Here is a 21,308-nt window from a genome sequence, read left to right on the forward strand (position 1 = left end):
GTGGAAAAGTGTTCAAATGCATGAATTATAGTCTTTTGTAAAAATATGAAAATATGATAAAATTCATTTTCAGGGGGTGGACTCACTTTTTGTAAAATTCTTTTTAATGTGAAAATGTGTTCAAATGCATTAATGATGCTATTTTGGTAAAAATATGAAAATATGATAAAATTGATTTATAGGGGGTTTACTCCTTTTTTGTAAAAATTCTTTTTGTTCTGGAAATGTGTTCCAATGCATGAATTATGGTCTTTTTGTAAAAATATGAAAATATGATAAAATTGATTTAAATGGGGGGGTGGGTTGACTCATTTCTTTTGTAAAAATTCTTTTTGTTGTGGAAAATGTGTTTAAATGCATGAATTATAATCTTGATAAAAATATAAAAATATTATAAAATTCATACTCAAGGTGGTGGCCTAAATTTTTTGTAAAAGTTTATAACCTTTTGATGAAAATATGGAAATATGATAAAATTCATTTTCAAGGGGGCAGGAATTCCTATTTTTGTAAAAGTTCTTTTTTTTGTGGAAAATGTGTTCAAATGCATAAATTATAATCTTGATGAAAATATAAAAATAATAAAATTCATTTTCAGGGTGGGATGGACTCGATTTTTCATGCATTTTTCATGGACTCATATTTCCATGTTTTCATTAAAAGACTATAATTCATGCATTTTAACACATTTTCCACGTCAAAAAGATTTTTTACAAAAAATCGAGTCCACCCCCCTGAAAATGAATTTTAACATATTTTTATATTTTCATCAAAAGACTATAAATCATACATTTTCCAAAACAAAAAGAACTTTTACAAAAAAATCGTGTCCATCCCCCCTGAAAAAGAGATATATCATAGTTTCATATTTTCCCAAAAGACTATATTTCATGAATTTTAACACATTTTCCACATCAGAAGATTTTTATAAAAAATCTACTCCACCCCTGAAAATGAATTTTATCATATTTTATATTTTCAGAAAGACTACAATTCATGCATTTGAATACATTGCATATAAAACTTTTACAAAAATAGGTCCACCCCTGAAAGTGAATTTTATCATATTTTCATATTTTCATCAAAGAGACTATAATTCATACATTTTCCAAAACAAAAGAACTTTTACAAAAATAAGGATTCCACCCTGAGAAAGATGATTTTATCATATTTCCATATTTTCGTAAAATGACTATAATTAATGCATTTGAACACATATTCCACATCAATAAGAACTTTTACAAAAAAATCGAGTCCATCCCCCCTGAAAACGAATTTTGTCATATTTCCATATTTTTATCAAAAGACTATAATTCATGCATTTGAACACATTTTCCACAACAAAAAGAACTTTTACAAAAATAGGGATTCCACCCCCCCTGAAATTTAATTTCATCATATTTCCATGTTTTCATTAAAAGACTATAATTCATGCATTTTAACACATTTTCCACATCAAAAGATTTTTACAAAAAATCGAGTCCTTCCCCCCTGAAAATGAATTTTACCATATTTTCATATTTTCACCAAAAGACTATATCTCATGAATTTTAAGAAATTTTACATAACAAAGATTTTTTACAAGGAAATCGAGTCCACCCCACTAAAAAAAATTTTAACATATTTTTATATTTTCATCAAAAGACTATAATTCATACATTTTACAAAACAAAAAGAGCTTTTACAAAAAATCGTTCCATCCCCTGAAAGAATTTTATCATATTTCATCATTTTCAAAGACTATATTTCATGAATTTTAACACATTTTCCACATCAGAAAGATTTTTTTTAAGGAAATCGACTCCACCCCCCCTGAAAAATGAATTTTATCATATTTTTATATTGTCAGAAAAAGACTATAATTCATGCATTTTAACATATTTTCCACACAAAAAGATTTTTTAAAAAAAATCGAGTCCACCCCCACTGAAAATGAATTTTAACATATTTTTATATTTTCATCAAATGACTATAATTCATACATTTTCTAAAACAAAAAGAACTTTTACAAAAATAGGGATTCCACACCCCTGAAAGTGAATTTTATCATATTTCCATATTTTCGTCAAAAGACTATAATTAATGCATTTGAACACATTTTCAAACATCAAAAAAACTTTTACAAAAAAATCGAGTCCATCCCCCCTGAAAACGAATTTTATCATATTTCCATATTCACGTCAAAAGACTATAATTCATGCATTTTAACATATTTTCCGCATCAAAAAGATTGTTTAAACAAAAATCGATTCCACCCCCTGAAAATGAATTTTAACATATTTTTCTATTTTCATCAAAAGACTATAATTCATACATTTGAACACATTTTCCCAAACAAAAAGAACTTTTACAAAAATAGGGATTCCACCCCCCCTGAAATTTAATTTCATCATATTTCCATGTTTTCATTAAAAGACTATAATTCATGCATTTTAACACATTTTCCACATCAAAAAGATTTTTTTAAAAAACAATCTAGTCCATCCCCCCTGAAAATGAATTTTATCATATTTCCATATTTTCATCAAAAGATTATTACTCATGAATTTTCACAAATTTTCTTCTTCAAAAAGATTTTTTTGAAAAAAATCGAGTCCACCCCCCTCTCCTAAAAATGACTTTTAACATATTTTTATATTTTCATGAATTGTAATTCATGCATTTGAAGACATGTTCCTTATCAAAAAGAACTTTTACAAAAATAAGGATTCTACCCCCCTGAAAATGAGTTTTATCATATTTCCATATTTTCATCAAGACTATAATTAATCCATTTGAACACATTTTCCACATCAAAAAGTTTTTTTCCAAAAAAATTGAGTCCACCCCCCTGAAAATGAATTTTATAATATTTTCATCAAGACTATAATTCATGCATTTGAACACATTTTCCTTATCAAAAAGAACTTTTACAAAAAAATTGAGTCCACCACCTCTCCTAAAAATGAAATTTTCATATTTTCATGAATTGTAATTCATGCATTTGAAGACATTTTCCTTATCAAAAAGAACTTTTACAAAAATAGGGATTCCACCCCCCCTGAAAGTGAGTTTCATCATATTTCCATGTTTTCATCAAAGACTATAATTCATGCATTTGAACACATTTTCCTTATCAAAAAGAACTTTTACAAAAAAATCGAGTCCATCCCCCCTGAAAATGAATTTTATCATATTTCCATATTCTCGTCAAAAGACTATAATTCATGCATTTTAACACATTTTCCACACAAAAGACTTTTTTTAAAAAAATCGAGTCCACCCCTGAAAATGAGTTTTATCATAGTTTCATATTTTCATGAATTGTAATTCATGCATTTGAAGACATTTTCCGTATCAAAAAGAACTTTTACAAAAATTAGGATTCTACCCCCTTGAAATGAATTTTATCATAGTTCCAAACTTTCATCAAAAGGCTATAATTAATGCATTTGAATACATTTTCCAATGAAAACCATAGAACACCATTAAAAAAGAAATTAACAACAGAATGAAATACATGGCTGCGTTGCCGACGAAGGTAGCACAAATCTGGACTTTACAGTTATTGCTTGGTTGCATTTAACCATAGAATGCTTCTCTCCATTGCAGTCGCTTTCATTGTCCAAGAAATTATGTCGCTCAGCTGAGCTGGAGAAACTTCACGATGTGAATAATAAAGAATGCGAACTGCTTGCTCAAAGATGGCTTTCGGAGGAATGCGCGCAAGCAGTGATGACTTTACAACGCAAATCAAAATATATTTGAAACATAAAGTTAATTCCTGTTTATGAAATCTTCGACGTATTTTCTTTCAGTGTATTTTATTCAGTATGATAAAAACCATTTACCACAAAGTGTTAAGCGTACAAAAGCACCTGCGCAAATATCTACTTGATGTCACGTGACAATATGTTAATTAATCACACTTATTTTTAAACAACTGCATCATTTTTCAACAAATGCGCAAGAAAATAAGGTTATTGCGACTAAGAAATCCGTTACGCCAGCAGTAAACACTGAAGTCTCAATGACTTCGACGATACAGAACGAGTGTTCGAAATTTTCCAGCAAAAATTTTTTTGCTATGTTTTGGAACTTGATTCAAAACGCAATTTTTCCTCCAAAGTAAAGATTTTAAAATCGTGGTTAAATGAACGAATATGATTTGTTATTCAACTCAAGTTACGAATGATTTACACCAACAACGCTACAAATTCCGTTGCGTAAAGGTTACAAACGGATCATTGGGACACAATATCCTATTTGTAATATAAATATTAGCACGCGCCATAAGTCTGATCGCAAGTATACCTGGATGGTAAGTCATTCCTGTAAGCTCGTCCACCATCTTCTTACGATGCCATCCACAATATCATCGTTGCTGATGTACTTATGAAACAAATCGCATTCCTCGTGATTTTTATCCTCAAGTTCTTGTATATTACCGCTGACCATCAACGTCTTTCTGTCTCGCAGGAACTACAATATTAAATATGCTGCTTTACTATTTGCTGACATGGATTTTTTAAAAATTCGAAACTGTAAATGTTTTCATCATCTGCGACGCGAACGTCCATGAATAACAATAGAAATTTATTGCATTTTCAAAGGTCCCGTGTCTAGTCGCTCTCCATCTATTTTCTAAGCTCCGCCAACCTCCTCTCCTTCTGCTTTCACGAAACACCTTTTTTAAAGACAGGGGGGTAGGGATAGGTAGTAAACCATTTTGGGGAACTTAGATGAAGCTATTCGTAGTTTTAATTACTTTCCAATGTCACAGTTAACACCTAAAACCATAACACATCCTCTAGGTTTAAGAAAAGAAAACAATTTAATGTTTATATAAAGTGATCAATAGGCGTGTATACAACTCAAATACATAACATGGCATAAATGAGGTAAAGTTAGAGAGCAACATCCAACTGGAGGATGACCCCACTCCACAAACTTCCTTTGAAAAGTTCCCTTTAAAAAAACACGACGAATACGTCAACTGAAATAAAAATTACGTAATGTTGTACTGACGAGCCACTAGGGGGTTAACAAAGTACTCTATTATATTAAGGGGTGTGGGTAAAGAGGGAAGTATGGAAGTAAAGGAAACTAAAACGAACAACTGACATCCACAAAGAATCCAAACTACAAATAAACATTCTTGGCCATGAATCACCATGACACATGAGCAATGAAAAACTAGTAACAGTAATTGAAGTGAATGAGAGAGGTGGTAAAGGGACTTTCACAACTCCATCCATGTGGGATCTACAATGTGAGAAAATATGAAATAATGATATGCAAAGTTACAATGCATCAGCAAATTTAATTTGTCATGAAATCTCGTGCATTTCTTTCATATTATATTACATTGACTCCCAAAGACTATAGTTCCTGCACTTAACACCATAAGACTAGAGTTCATGAACATAACTCCTGACTGTTATAGTCTATGCCACTAAATCACATATATTATAATGAATCCCCCTAACTCACTAACACTATACTTCCTGCATCTAACTCATAAACACTATAATTCACACAATTAGCTGGCAAACACTATATTTCATGCACCTCACACTCAAAAACTATAGTTTATGCACATAACTCCAAAGATTACATTTCACACACCTAAGTACCAATCATTAAATACAATAGATTTTTAAGAGATGACTTTTATCACAATATCTCTTTAGACGTATTCCTGACGCTAGCAAACGTGAAAATCAAGTTGTTAGTGATTATATCTGCTAAATATGATTGAAGAAAAACATCGAGCCAAGAATCATCTAAAGACATAGAAACAGAACATAAACTTACCACATCGCTTTCAATTTCATTGATAATGGCTTCTTCATCAAATTTCAACGAACGAATTTTGACCTTGCCTAAATGTAAAAGGAGTAATGTTGCAAAGGAAGCAAAGCGAGAAATGTCCGACGTCAATATATCTCACATTCAAAATATACTTTCCACGTTTTTCAGCCAAAGCCGTGTTTCGCTTTTCACGACACACTTTACGAGAACGGAATCGTAACCTTCAATGCAACAAGCCCCTAGCCAGCATATAATTACTAGAGAAAGCATGGTTTTTACATATGTAAAAAATTGACGCTCAATATTCAAAAGCATATTGAAAGGAAAACCGAATAATAAATTATGCAACGTCAATTTAAATTTTATTGTAAAACCAATCAAATTCATTCATACACATTACACTAGTTTAAATTCATAAAAAAAATCTTAAATTTTCGATCCGTGCCACGCCTTAACAGCTTTCTCTAATCTCCCTAGTTGACTTTTTATAAAGCATTGATATGTGGTTAATCTCTTTTACCGCGAATTTTGTTGTAGATGGACAACTTTTCATATTAGAAAGAATATTTCACAATAAAAAAACCGTCTGTGAAAAACTATACTTTTAAAATTATAGTTGTTCATTCCTTTTTATGCAAGAGAAATCGCAAGTTATTAGTAGCCTTACAGATCTTCTTTCTCAATCAGTAAACCATAAATTTTCTTTTACTGCTCAACATTCTATTAAAAAAAAGGTAAAAGGTGTGCGAACAGCAAGCGGTTTTAGATTATGTTCTTAAGCCATGAAGACCGCATGAAATCTTTGTGACTATCTATAAACATCTTCACACGTTTCTCAAGATCACATTCAGTTTCGGTTCCAAAATTTATATTTTTCTCGTTATTATAAAGCATCTTGTAAGTTGCGCTATTCATAACAGCTTAGCTTTCCGTTAATAAGTGATAATGAGCAAAGTACATACAACATGTGGCTTTCAGCTTCGTAAACATTATTCTTCGTTAGTGGCGTTGACAAAACTACAACGAGAATTTCTTCTTTTAATCTATTTATTGAGGCTTAAATAATCGCAATGATTGTACTATCTTGAAGCAATTGAATGAAAATTGATGAGAGACTTGCGGCTTCTTGAGAGATGCGGCCCCTTGTTGCAGAGTATTTGTCCTTTGTTGCATATTTCAAAAGGTTTTGAATAAACGGAACTTTTAATGAACTGAACCAGCAGCTGGTGGAAATGTCGAAGAAAATCTTGATAAACCTTTGAATAAATGGCTGGTCATGGTTAGAAGAGGTAGTCTATTGAATGGGTATGACTGGTAATTGTTAGAGATAAACCATTGAATAAATGGCTGGTTATGGTTAGAAGAGGTGGTCTATTGTTGGAGCATGATTTTCTAGTAGTTAACAACAAACCTTTGGGGTCAAAGCATTGTATTTATCAGGCCTGTTCATTGTGATTGTCCTCAAACCGCCATCAGTAGAGACAAGAATATTTTCAAACTCATTTGATGTATTAATGTCTTTGTTGGGTTGGCTGTTGGTCTTGGATTTTTGTCCTGAAGTTACATTTAAGAAATATTGAATAAATTTGCAATAACTGTTTTGGACTAAACAGCCCAAAAGTGTAAGAGATTGAGTTCAAAGATGTTTCATCTCCTTAATGAATGACTAAGGTGTTTCACTTGCATGTCAAACCTTTTAACAATATTTAACTTTAATAACTGTAGTCATATAAAGGGAATATGGTGATCGAGTAAGAGAGATTGAATATGCTGCTTTTACACCACTGGTTTTTTCAACATCAGGTGGTATGGGGAAAGAGACGGCAATTGCTTATAAGCGGCTAGCTGATCTGCTGGCACAAAGAAAGCTGCAATATGGCATCAGGCTAGCGTGGATGCGTTGTAAACTGTCTTTCGCACTGATTAGGTCAGCAATTACTGCGATACGAGGAAGTCAATCTGCCTCAACTCGCGAACATACTTTAAATATTGACCTAGGTTATTGGGAAAGTTGTCTTTACACTTGACTGTCCCTTTATCATGGATATTTTAAACATTGATGTTAGTTATCTTTGATTTAGTTTTGACATTTATATTTGTATGTTGTAGTTTATAATTTTAATTAAATTTTAATTTTTCTTTTTTAATCAAAATCGCGATTAAAGTTAACTAAGACAGGTTTAAAAAACAAAAAACTGTAGACATATAACAAACTTACTCCTGTAATGTTAAAAACATTGTTAGTCAAAAAATCTGTTCTATAGTTCAATGTTGAGAAGGACATGTACACAACAGGGAAATGATGTTCATACAGAATATTTTGCAGAAAAGCTTTGTGTTTATAATACACAGCAAAATTCAAAATCACCTAGTAAAGATTCCACAAGTGCTATATACTGTTTTTGTGCATCTACCTAAAAGAAAAGTTCAATTTAAAAGTATTCATTACATGCAATAGAAGTTTTTTTCAAAAGTACATAGGTATTTGATAGAGAATCAATGGTACATTTGCATTTTTTTCCTGCATCACCAATACTAAGAATGTTAAGTACAAGATTTTACTCTCCTAAATGTTAAGGAATTCTTCGTAAATACAAATAGGGGATATAATTCAGATTGCATGGCTTGGAGAAACTATGTATATTAAAACCATTGAAAAGCACAGATTTACATGCAGATATTTTAGCTGTATGTTCCGATAGGTACTCATAATTTCCAGAAGACCCACACACTCAGTTCTTAATTAACGGTGTGCTGTCAACTTTGCACAAAACAACTTTTTTACTGTAAATAATTTGATGACGATAGATTTTAGTAAGACTTGTGAGAGTGTTCAATAAAATTGTTGAAAGATACAGTCCTTTGGTGATGTTTGAAACTAGATACATATTGAATGTTCATTATAAGATAAGTGCAGCCTTTCTTAAACTAAATATTCACCTGTGATAAATCACCCAAATCGTTCCATGCATTCCATTTTGCCTTTCCAACAAAGTCCAAAGTCCCAGGCTTTGGTGTATTACATTGCCTAAAGAACCCTGGAAATGTATATTGTTATTTGGGTTCGTCTTATTTTTAACTTTGATTGTATTGTATGGTGGGACTGTGAACAGTTATAATTGAAAAAATTCACTGTGCCTTTGCAAAATGTGATTCAAATGCAATGATGCACATTGTGCTTAAAATTTAAAGTCACCATTTAATTGAAGAGTTTGTAGTTAGGAGATACAACAACTAATGTTCAAGCTTTATGTAAAACCGGATACAATATCTTTATGAATCGTAAAATACCTGCTTAAAAGGGCGTACATCTTTAACTTCAATTCATTCCCTGGATCTTGAGTTAAAGATCCTACTTTTCTTTTGCTTCTTTAAACTGGTGAGAGATTGCAGAGAACTTCGAACCATCTTCGTAAAAATGTTCAGGTTTAAATAAGGTCGAGATAGATAGTTCACTATACCACGACGAAAATTTGCATATGATTTACAAACTCTTGGCGTCACGTTCATTTGCTATAATAAAATTTACAATAAATATTTTTTTATTATTGATTGAACGTTGACGAATAAGAAAATTGATATCTAGAAATGACCATTGAGTTCTATAATAACTAGAGCGGCTAACTTTACTGGGGCGAGGATGCCAAAAAAATGGCGGCCAAAGGACGTATTTCCGCTGAAATGATCGCTTTGCAGAAAATAATATTCTCGACCTCCCCTGGTGTCTATAGTAAATTATAAAGAATTTTTCAAAACAAACACGATATCACAGAATATGGATAACGTTAGTTCCATATTCTGTGACGATTCTTTTGGCATTTCTTTATAATGCCAACACTTCAATCGTTCAATTGTTGGATGTCGTAGTTTCCACAAAAAGGAGCATATCGCTTCTCACAGGTGAGGTAGTTGTTTGTTTTGTTAGTCCGTCAACGATTGAAAAGCAATTATACATGCACTTGAAAAGCCATAAAATACATATTAAAGATCGTATTTTTAAGACTGACTTGAACGCCAAATATACTGATGTTTTCCTGTTTTTGTTTATAAAATTCTGCATACTTTTCTGTCATTTGTTAATGCATGAAATCGTAAATTTACCCATTTATTTGCAAAATAGTTTCCCTAAAGCAAAAAAGACCCTGCACACATTTTGCTCTGTGAGTAAGTATCAAAAAGAAATGATCAGCCCCAACGGTACCCATGATTTGGAGCAGAGCTTGTTATGTTCTATTTGCTGACAACATGCAGGGAAGATCAAGGAGCAAAGATGACTGGAAGATATTATTGACCAGGCAGAGTCTTAAAAAATGATAATGCTGTAAAGATAATTGATTTATTGTCTGCCCTATCCAGAGTTATTTAATTTGATCGTGGTCAAATTCTATGGATGGAGACAATGGATTCACTAAGGATGCCTTGAATGCTTTGAAGTTAAAGTTCAAGATCCAAAGAAAGATGGCAAGGTTGTGTGTGTTTTGATGCTTAATGAATTGTCAATTCACAAACATATAAAATGGGAAGGCCATAAAGTTTGTGTCAATGTAAACATTTGTACTGAGATTGATGATGACTCGATGCAGATGTGAAGCTTCAAACTGTATAAGCCATTGGGTTTTATGCAACTTAATGTTTAAATCATGTCATATCTTTACCAAAATATTTTAGTTGAGTGTTGTTTGAATGTTACTAATATCTAATGCACTATACTGAAGCATTAAAGATTCAGTGATGAAACCTTTAAAGTTACTGTACTGTATATTTCTTATATATTTCTTATATTTCTTTAAGAAAAATTTGAGCTTATTTACCTATTAGAGTACAGAATGGAGATTTATCATATGCATTATTGCTGCTTTTTTAAAGAAAAGTTTTTCACTTTTCAAAGCTTTTCTACAAATTTTGCTTCTTATTTCTTATCATGAGATTGATGATATAGAGGTAATATAATACAATAACTTTCAAATTTCTAAAAAGCTTTGAAGCTTCTAGCATAAAAGTACAGTATAGGTATGTAATTCATTTGGTTTTATTGCCTTGCTATGACATATCTACTTGCACTTCATCATTCTTATATGAACAAAACACCAGATGTGGATACTCAGAGAACAAAATGCACTACCAACTGCTTATGAAATTTATTATTGAGGTGAAAACTGTGTTAATCATTCAAATTATAGTGCACTTTTATTGCAAATATAGGAAAAACAAAACAAAGTGAAAAAGAAAGGTAGAAGTATTAAAACTACAAATGAATTATAAACACCATTGGAAGCATAAGTGTTTTGATGATTATTTGCATTTTGCCCAATTCATATATCAATACAACAAAATCAAAATGTGCTACAACTTTACAAGAATTTGATGCAGTTGCACTTCAGAACATCACAAAAAGGTTACTTAAAGTAATTTCTAGTAATTTAAAGTAATTTAAAGTAATATGCACATGAAAAACATGTGACTTGGACGAGATTTGAACTCGCACCTTCGGATACTGGTGTGCCGCTCTACCTGTTGAGCTACCAAGCCCACAGGGATTGGAGACGAGTCAAATTTCTTAAAACTGCGTATGGACGAGAGATTCTCGCCACTATATAGTAGTTTACTGGATGGCACCGTGTTTCGACTTTATTCCAAAGCCATCATCAGAGAATACATATAATATATTAATCCTAACACAGTTTTAATATGAACATGAAAAACATGTGACTTGGACGAGATTTGAACTCGCACCTTCAGGATACTAGTCTGCCGCTCTACCTGTTGAGCTACCAAGCCCACAGGGATTGAACACGGGTCAAATCTTTTAAAACTGCGTATGGACGAGAGATTCTCGCCACAAAAGTAGTTTACTGGATGGCACCGTGTTTCGCCTTTATTCCAAAGCCATCATCAGAGAATACATATAATATATTAATCCTAACACGGTTTTAATATGCACATGAAAAACATGTGACTTGGACGAACTTTGAACTCGCACTTTCAGGATACTAGTCCGCCGCTCAACCTGTTCAGCTACCAAGCCCACATGGATTGGAGACCAGTCAAATCTCTTTCAAACTGCGTTTGGACAGTGGCGGATCTAGGATTTTCAAACATCAGTCATAAAACGTCGGGGCGATCCGCACCTGGGGTGGTCTGAGGCATTCTCCCTGAGAAATTTTGAATTTCAGAACCTTGAAAATGCCATTTTCAGCGTTTTAGAGCAATACAAAATGTATTTTGTGGGCATCGGTTTTGCGTAAATACAACACATTTTGCTTACTTTTTTCAAAAAAAGTGAACAATACTTGAATGTTTTGCCAAATATTTAGGCTCATTATCATGCCAAATATATGGCTCATTAGCATGTCTAGGAACGTAAAATTTATTTCACAATAATGCTATTCAAAACAGATACAGTCTTTAAAAATTTCTACCAAGTTGTCAGGCATAGACCCCCCTAGAGACCCCCATTCAAACCTCTATGTAACGAGTTAAGTTAGAAATTTGGTACTACAAGTGACAGTTCATAGATATAGAAAAGCTCAGACTTCAAACCATGCAAGTTTATTGTAACCCTTTACCCATCTCCACATCAGTGTCAGCAAATTCACTTTTTGAGAAAAAACTCAAAATTTTTCTGCCAAAGATTAAGCAAAAATTATCAGAGTAAAAATTTGCAGTTAAGACAGCTTAATGTCATAAATGTTTATTAGGCATTTCACTAGACTATTATCTTCTGTAAGTATATGCAAGGTGTGCTATATAGCAATCACTAGTAGCATTGTATTTGCAAATACAAACAGAATGTAACCAACATGTCTTTAATTATATAATTACATGAATGTTATATTTGGTTCATGTGTCATGCTTACTGGTTATGATAAATATCTTTTGATATGATCAAAGCTCGTTTGATCTGAAATAATTTAGTTTAGAAATTATAATGATCATCAGAAAAATTACATAGTGATCATGAAAATACTTTGCTGTTTTGCCAAATTTCAAGGTTTATCTGCATACATAGGAAGACATTTATACTCTATAAAAAATGCTTTTCATACATCAATAGCCCTTTGGATTTTATGGCAAACTTTGGATTTTATGGTATGAGCCATAGATTAACACACCTTTACATCTCTACATGAGGTGTTCAGTTTGAAAAGGGGACAATATGTGACATGGGACAACATTTCATGTATGTGAAATACTCAGGTTTAATACCATTCCAGTCAAATTGTCAAAATAAAAAGCTTCATGGATCAGAAGACTCAAAATCACAGGTTATAGTAAACAGCTTCTCATTTAATCAATGTTAGTTTTCTCAAATCTTAAACAATATGTAGTATAACTGTCCAATGATTGAATGATCAATGATCATAAACTGAAAAGCCCCAAACATTTGCTTATGATAAAGTAAATAATAGTATGGCGCCTTATGGCTACAGATTTTTTGTCCATTGAAATATATTTGCAGGAATGTAGGATTTTGCTGCCATATAACGGCCGCGATTCCCCAAGCACTAAAGAAATTATAGCTAAAACCCTTTGGCAACAACAATTTTAGAAGCATCAATCTGCTTACCATACGCCATATTGACATAAATCGCATCACATACTCGCATAAATTGACTTTGATATATTACATTCATGCATACACTTCACTTGTCCTTTACTTACGATTTTGGATGTAAATTTCTGCTGATAAAACTCAAAACAATGTTGGCTTTCTTTTGAACATCAATGACTGAAATATCGCTCGCGAGATCGTCTTCGCCAAGCATTTACAATTTATCCATAAATTTTTCACCCTCTTGAAAAAAATTCACAGTTTGGACAGCTTCATTCATGTCAATATATGAATTTGTAAAAGATTTCCATAAAATCCATCTGATTGTAGTTTAGTTTCTATCATGCTTATAAAAATTGCTATGAAACGATCAAACATTCAATTCAGACAGTGAGCTTGACTATGTTAGTTCAGTTGGCTATCAGTCGAAATCCGTCAAACCAATCACAATAAAACAAAAATTCAAATGAACCAATTGTAAGATAGCAATGAAGTATTTGCCGGTTGCCAGTCTCCCTTAAATTTGCGCAAATTTGCTCATTATACTGAACTACCATTTTGCTTGCACCAAGTCAAATGGAAGAGAAATGGAGTGCAAACCATTGAGCTCTATAAGACCTGGAGGGGCAAAGGGGCCTGGGCCTCGTGGTCAAAAACATGGCGGTAATGGCGGATTTTGGTTGTCAAAACTTCCACTTTGAGAAAAATTTTTAACATTCGCTCCCTCCCGAATCCGGAACTCTATTACTGCTTATGTCAATGACAACCAGCGAAAACAACCACGATACCGTAAGCATAAAATATTGAAAATAATGCTTCAGGTTTTTGTGAAATAGACACACACATTTAAATGAGGTAAATCTACTGTAAAATAACGTATATTTCGTCAAGTAAGGCTTTAGTTATAAAGGCTATGTTATAAAATATCAAACGGCATTCTTTACACTGTCAATGTATCGTTAAGCTTTAATGCATAATCCCATGTGCAATACTTGTGTTTTTGACTGTTTGATAACAGCTTGGTGCAACTGTCTTTCTTGAATAGATGGGTAAATCTTAGTTAAAATGTCCAAAAAAGGAGTCAGAAAAAGTTAGCTTACCCCTACGACTTAAGTCGACTGGAAATATATTATAAGTAGGTATGTAATTGTTTTTGAGTTTTTTTTTGTAGGATTGATTCTGGGTGTCTTATAAGGTATTATGATATTCTGATAAATCTACTGAGAACTTATGAGGAAAATATCTTGAACTAGGAAAGCAAAAGAACGAAATTCAGAAATTCTATAATCATGTTGCTGGTTCTGTTTTGAGCCAAGATATTAGAAACTGGATTGTCATTGACAACCATGGATCTACTACTGAACAGAACTACATTAATTTCCCATTGAAAATACGATTTCTTAAATTAAAGTGCATTGGTTTCTCTGACATAACACTTTTCTTATTGCTGCATGAAGGCAAACCTGTTTAAATAATTATAATGTAGGTGAAGATATTTAGCATGTTGTATAATTGTTATTATACAGACATTATTTATAATATTATGGCCTTGTGTAATGTATGTCAAGAACTTATTAATTCTCAAAAATGCTAAACTTCTTGCACTATATTTCTCTTGTGTCCTTACAAATTACAGTTACCTATACTAATTTTTTCTAGGTTCAAACAACTTGACAAATTTTTGAATTTTACATTATGCCTTTGAATTTTTCTTTTCGTCTTTTGGTAAAAATATCAGTGAATGACTTAAAAATCAAGTTTATCTAAAATAGTATTTTGTACAAAGTAACTATACATAATTGGAAGTCTCATGTTGAAGGCAGATGTGGTTTCTTTTACTAGATTGCTACTCTTATTCTTTTAAATGATATCGTAATTCTTCAAAAGACATAAAAAGTTCTTTGCCATCAATTTTTGCTTCTTACACACATTCAACTTCATTGCAACCAATGCATCTTATGTGAATTTTTAATCACCTGGAATTGAAAAACATATGGACTTTGTCAGATGATGCAGTACTGTATTTAATGTTTCATGCATGTCATGATAAGCTTTTCTTGAGCAAATATTTCAAGGTAGGAGCAAAATTTGGCACATCATTGAACAAAGTAGTTTTTATCTTGATTTTGATGTACTAACCTGTTTACTACACTGTGTAACAAACAATTCATTTACAGAAACACCAGATGGCATTTATAAAACTTTTAGCATAAAGCAAACCTTTACACACCATCAAAATGATTGTCCATAATCGGTCAAATTGTCCAGGCTAGCTGTTTAATACAGGTATTTTTTATTGTACGACATGTACCAAAGAGCTCATTAATTAATCTTGCACTGCATTTTATTTCAATACAGCTCTGTCCTTAACATTTGCTTCATATTTTCAGGAAAAATATCATGAAAAAATCCTCCATTTCAACTGAGTTAAAACAAGGAGTTTTAAGATATGCATATCTCGATAAGAACTGGTTGCTTTGCCTCGTCTAGCAAGCGATTAAGTAAAGAACAAATAAGAATGGATAAACATAACTTAAATTATAACTTAGGAGTAAAAACATTCACAAAATATATACCATCACACTTCAAGTATTGACTTAAAACAAAACACTGAACACTTTAAATGGTAAACAATCTTACGTTGCTTACCGGTATCATGAAATGTTTCCTTTTCTGGCATTACTTCAGCATCCGTCTACCAAACAAGTTTGCAGCATGTTTTAAAGATAAAATTTCTAAAAGTTTTGTGCTTGGCATTGATATTTTATATAATCGCTATTGTGGTTGTCAAATCCGGGTGGGCGAAAAAATTCATTTTATGAGCCCGCGTTTCCGCTGACTTTGACAACCAAAATCCGCCATGTTTTTGACCACGCGGCCGCGCGCTAATAATTCTAGTAATTTGGTTGACGTTTCCCCTCCAGTTATTATAGAACTCAATGGTGCAAACAATGACCATTAAGTCGAGTACGTATATTTCCGATCGTATTGAAGTCACATTTTAACAGATGGAAAAATAATGCTACAAGTTAATGTTTCCTTGACACTTGTAAGAGTTTCTTAAAGAATCCTTTTACGTGGAGAACTGTGTCTTTACATGATCGCCGATATTGCTTTTGCTCAAAAGTCTTGGTAGTGTTTATGCCGATGAACTAAAATGGCGGGATAGCTGGTCATTTATCGTCACAAAACGTGGCCAGAAATACTCAGAGAAACATCATCACGCAGCAGACATATCGAACTGGGGTGAGCCTGTCACTGCTCGTGCTACAGTTCCTCTTGTTCCTGCTAAACAATCTCAATGTGCTTGGGATGACAGTGAAGAATCAAAGCAAAGAAGAATGTTTTGTGATAAGTTTGAAGGCTATGGAAGTGTATGCAGTTGTAAGTATCTTTCGTTACATCCATGTAGGATTAGATTTCTTATTTAATTGAACGTACAGCGATGTGTTCAGTAATTTTGCCATTCACATTGTGCATTAAAACTTCGAGAAAATATTCTGAGAATACTCCATGGAAAAATTGTAGAAATAAGGATATCACTGTTATTGCAGCTAATGTTAGAACGATATGAAGAACTGACAGAATATGTTCTTAAATGTTGTAGGTAATAATCCTGCTCCAATTGAAATTAAAACAACACCGTTGAAGTTAGAAAAGTTCAAGACATTCCTGTTGCTGTGATTGCTAGTAACAGGCCACATTATCTTTATCGTGGCTTACGGTCAATGTTGTCAGCTCATGGAGCAAAGAAGGAGTTATTTACTGTATTTATTGATGGATTCTTTGAAGAACCAGCTGCTGTGGCAAGGCTATATGATGTAAAAGTCGTACAGCATATTCCTATTAGCAGTAAGAACGCTAGAATATCACAGGTTGGTAAGGCTTTTTCTTTGAGAGTGTTTACACGATGTAATCAAAATTTTTTCGTTCCTTTTATTACTTTTTAAATGTATTTTCTCTTCCTCCCAGCATTACAAGCGAACATTGACAGAGACGTTTAATGCTTATCCCAATGCTGGGTATATGATTATTTTGGAAGAAGATTTAGACGTATCTGTGGACATATTTAGTTATTTTAATCAATTTTTGCCTTTAATGGATACAGATGAAAGTCTGTACTGTATATCGGCGTGGAATGATCAGGTTTGTTATAAACGAAAGCTAACAACATTCTTTTCATCTTTTTAGTCTTTTACTCTATTGTTGGCTTGTGTTTGCTACACAACAAAATTTTAATTCGTTTTCAACTTTATTAACGTGGTTTTGAACGTCTCTGATTCTTTTTGCTTTTTTGTCGAGTCCAGTTTATCTCTGACGAGAGTGCAGAATGTAAATTAAATAAATCTCAAATATTTTTCACATTATAATGGAAAATGGAAATCTCCGTACAAGAATCTGTTATCTTATTGTAGTTTTCATTGGTTACATTATGTTTGTCTTTATCGAGCTTCCTTCCTTGCACATCACAAAGTGAAATTTAGGAAATTTACCTTAGAAATGGTACATCCATTGAAAAACTAATTTATGTGATTAATGATTTAATTGCAAAAACAAGTATTTCTATTTTTGGGGTTATGATCACACGTGTAATGATCCTGCAATGTTATATCGTGTAGAAACAATGCCTGGTTTAGGCTGGTGAGAATTTTTATTACTACAAATGATTTTGTTTACGCTATGACATCACGCAACAGTGACGTCATGCTACAATGACATCACACTACAAGCACATCACGCTGCAATGACATCACGCTACAATGACCTCACGCTGCAATGACATCACGCCACAATGACATCACGCAGCACTATAAATGTATAGATAGTATAAACTTCATTCTATCTATTATTTCTCTTTGCATTAACAGGTTGCTCAAACGACGACTGTATAAAGAAGAACTTGAGCCAAAATGGCCAACCCCTGATCTCTTTTGGGATTGGGATATGTGGATGAGGATGGACAGCAACAAAAAGGGACGTGAATGTATCATTCCGGATATCTCAAGAACCTACCATTTTGGCGCCAAAGGCCTGAATATGAATGTATTTTTTCAAGAATCCTATTTCAAAAAACATACGTTGAATACTGAACCTAACGTTAAGTTTAATGTTGGATTGTTGAAAAAAGAAAATTATGAGAAGGAGATTGAACGGCTTGTAGGGTATGTCTTGCAGGATTTTATAAAATATTGACAACAATATTTTTCTTTTCACAGGACAATGAAGGAGATTTCTACTTAGTGATTCAGTGATCTAATTATCATCATAGTGCGTATATTTATGTCATTTGATTGTTGAGATGTCTATCTACTGTTTTTTACAGGTTGGCAGAGCCGTTGGATCACAGTAAAATCCTTGCAAGAACGAGAAAGACTTTGTTCCAGAAACATCTGATAAAACATATATATTTTATATTGAAATGAAACATGCTAACGACTGGACAACATGGAATAATATAGCGAGATGTTTACGAATCTGGGACTTAGATGCTCGAGGATTTCATAAAAGCATGTGGAGATTATGGTTAAAGGGTAATCACGTGTTAATTGTTGGATCACCGGCTTCACCTTACGCCAAACATAAACCAATTAACGTAAAACCTATTTTCATTCCTAAAAAATCGGAGACTGCGTGATCATCTTTGATTAGAGATATCATTCGTTTATCATGCGGGATTTAAGCTAAATGAATGTGGGGAAATCTTGAAGTTTAAAAAACTTTAATGTAAATGTGATTGGATAAATTTTCATCATGGTTTGATCAAGGAAATGAACTCGTTGAACAAGGAATATAAGAGGAAAAGATAACTTTCAATTTGTTCAGTTTTACTGTTAATAATGTAATTTTAAGGATTACAACCACGGAAAAGAAACAATCGCGCTTTTCCCACAAAACATTTACCGCATTTGAAAGTCCTGCTATCGTTACATCGCTAAAGATAATTATTTGAAAACGAACTTACCTCTCATTCTTTCCCTTTGTCCCATCCTATTAGGATTGCTAAAATGAATCACTTGCTACCATTTAGTTCTGTCAATAAAATTCTCTCGTTAAATTATTACATTACATTTTACAATGGCAAGTCATATTATTGCAATAAGCAGGGCTCCAATGTTCATAATAAGTATTGAGCACGACAAAAGCTTTTCTATAACATGTGGGTGATTCCCACGTGAATAAATTACAAGCTTTTGATATGCCTTCTAATTTATTTGTTGACGTAACAAGTTGAATAAAGGTGGTCAGGTGGGAGAAAATGATAACTCTCCTAGCTATGGTGCATTGAATTGCGGTTTTGGGTGAGATAATTTTTTGTTCATACTAGATAAAATTTACCACAACACGACATGCTCTGTCTGCCGTCATAACCTTACAATCATTGATTTCGCAAACTCTTCATTGAGGAAACAAAAGAAATATTCTTTTGTTTTCTCCAAACCTCTGGGGAAAAGGCTTTGCTTTCTTTTACTAACCAATGTCGTTAGTTAACTTATAACCAGGCTTAATTCCTTTTGTCTTTGCCCTGCATATATTTTCATGCAATCAATGAATTTAATCCCTTTTTATCATGGTTTGAACAAAATTGACGAATGAATTAATAATTAATTCATGTGATATATGAAAGTTATCAGAAGAAAAGTAGGGTCTTTCACTTCGATAACCCTATTTGACCGAGCTGTTCGTCTGGGAAAGGTGAAAGTCTGTTGAAAGTCGAAGACAGCCTTCAAGAAATGCGACTACTTGTTGGAAAGGACGAGCAACTGAAGACATGACACGGTTGAGATATTTTAGCCATGTTTGAAAGCGGCAGGTTAAATACAGAAAAATCGTCGATGACATAAAGATGTAAGTTTGAGATCGATGAATTAAAATGTATAACCCAATTGTGATGTGAATTCTCGTTACAGCATATTCAAAGCATCGTTATGAGTCCTATTTGTTCGAAGGAATGATCGATTTCTTTGGTTTCTTAGTATTTCTATGTTTCGATCTTGGAGCACAAAATGCCGTCAAGTTTCAGTTACATATTGAAGTGAGAACACGAACGAAACTGCCAAAAGTTTCCCACTATTCTTGACATCAATTATTGGACCTCTTCAATACATGTCCAGAAAATATTTTCATTTTTGCATTCATCGTTATCATTCACATAAGTGTGATGATTTTGCATTTTGCCTATTTCTAACAACTGGCCATTGTTAGAAATAGCAAGTTCAATCCTTTGTCTTTGTGACAAAAGGATATAATATTATGTCTCCCGAGCAGGGCCGGATTAAGATGTGTGGAGGCTCTGAGCAGCAAAAATACGTAGTAAAGATCCCCTTTCCCTTACTCTAAACGCAATGTGCTGCTCATTTTCAACAGTAAAATTTACTTTCAAATTTCGTAAAGCATTTGATAAAAGTATAAACTTCGAATATAGCGTGTAAAGCGGTTGCATACGACGAGTGAATGCTGCTACTTGAGATAAAGTAGTTATTGCGATTTTATTCTGGCAGTCTTTGATAAGTTCTTCCAAGTTTATTTCTGTTAGAATATTGTCCTCAATGCTCATCAGAGCAAAATGGCTGAGTTTACTGTGATTCGTTGTCATACGTGGTCTGTTCTTCATCAGCTGAAATTGATCCAACAAATAAACTAAATGCTTTTCCTTCGTCTTTAAAGCAACTATGTTTATTCTTCCTTTGAATAATGTGAAGGCCCTTGTTTGTGGAGGCTTCTAGACAGCTTCCTTTGGTTAATCCGTCCCTGCTCCTGAGAGGAACTACTGTAGCATCAAGTGATGTTATAGTAGGTGAGATAAAGTGGGTAATTCACTTGAGAAACGTTCAAATGAATTACCTCAAATATATATTATAGAGTATACAAGATATTGCAACATGGGGCAAAATGTTGCTGAATCTTCAAATGCGATGATGTTTTATAAACCTTCGTACCTTACCGTAATAATTAAACAACCTTT

General features: G+C 32.9%; 1 protein-coding gene, 1 long non-coding RNA gene and 1 pseudogene across 4 annotated transcripts; 1 reads left to right on the forward strand and 2 right to left on the reverse strand.

The window, feature by feature from the left end:
* Positions 1-5,095: 5,095 nt before the first annotated feature.
* On the reverse strand, positions 5,096-6,233 carry LOC124449779. Of its 3 annotated transcripts, XR_006949591.1 has the most exons (4): positions 5,933-6,233; positions 5,797-5,864; positions 5,608-5,686; positions 5,096-5,244 (listed from the first exon to the last, which is right to left on the reverse strand). It is a non-coding gene; the product is annotated as an uncharacterized LOC124449779 (long non-coding RNA). The 3 variants fall into 3 exon arrangements; XR_006949589.1 differs by lacking the exon at positions 5,608-5,686 and having other exon boundaries at positions 5,933-6,228; XR_006949590.1 differs by lacking the exon at positions 5,096-5,244 and having other exon boundaries at positions 5,251-5,686; positions 5,933-6,231.
* A 565-nt stretch (positions 6,234-6,798) lies between these two features.
* Positions 6,799-9,201, reverse strand: LOC124449202 (enoyl-CoA delta isomerase 2-like). The gene is made up of 5 exons (XM_047000145.1): positions 9,150-9,201; positions 8,734-8,831; positions 8,162-8,207; positions 7,205-7,347; positions 6,799-7,016 (listed from the first exon to the last, which is right to left on the reverse strand). Exons 1-5 carry the CDS (start codon positions 9,199-9,201, stop codon positions 6,873-6,875), a joined length of 483 nt encoding a protein of 160 aa, XP_046856101.1. The 3' UTR covers positions 6,799-6,872.
* Positions 9,202-17,006: 7,805 nt separating this feature from the next.
* Positions 17,007-19,406, forward strand: LOC124449776 (annotated as a pseudogene).
* The last annotated feature ends 1,902 nt before the right edge of the window (positions 19,407-21,308 follow it).

The sequence above is a fragment of the Xenia sp. Carnegie-2017 genome, unplaced genomic scaffold (assembly GCF_021976095.1).
Source record: "Xenia sp. Carnegie-2017 unplaced genomic scaffold, XeniaSp_v1 HiC_scaffold_23, whole genome shotgun sequence".
NCBI classification, from domain to species: domain Eukaryota; kingdom Metazoa; phylum Cnidaria; class Anthozoa; order Malacalcyonacea; family Xeniidae; genus Xenia; species Xenia sp. Carnegie-2017.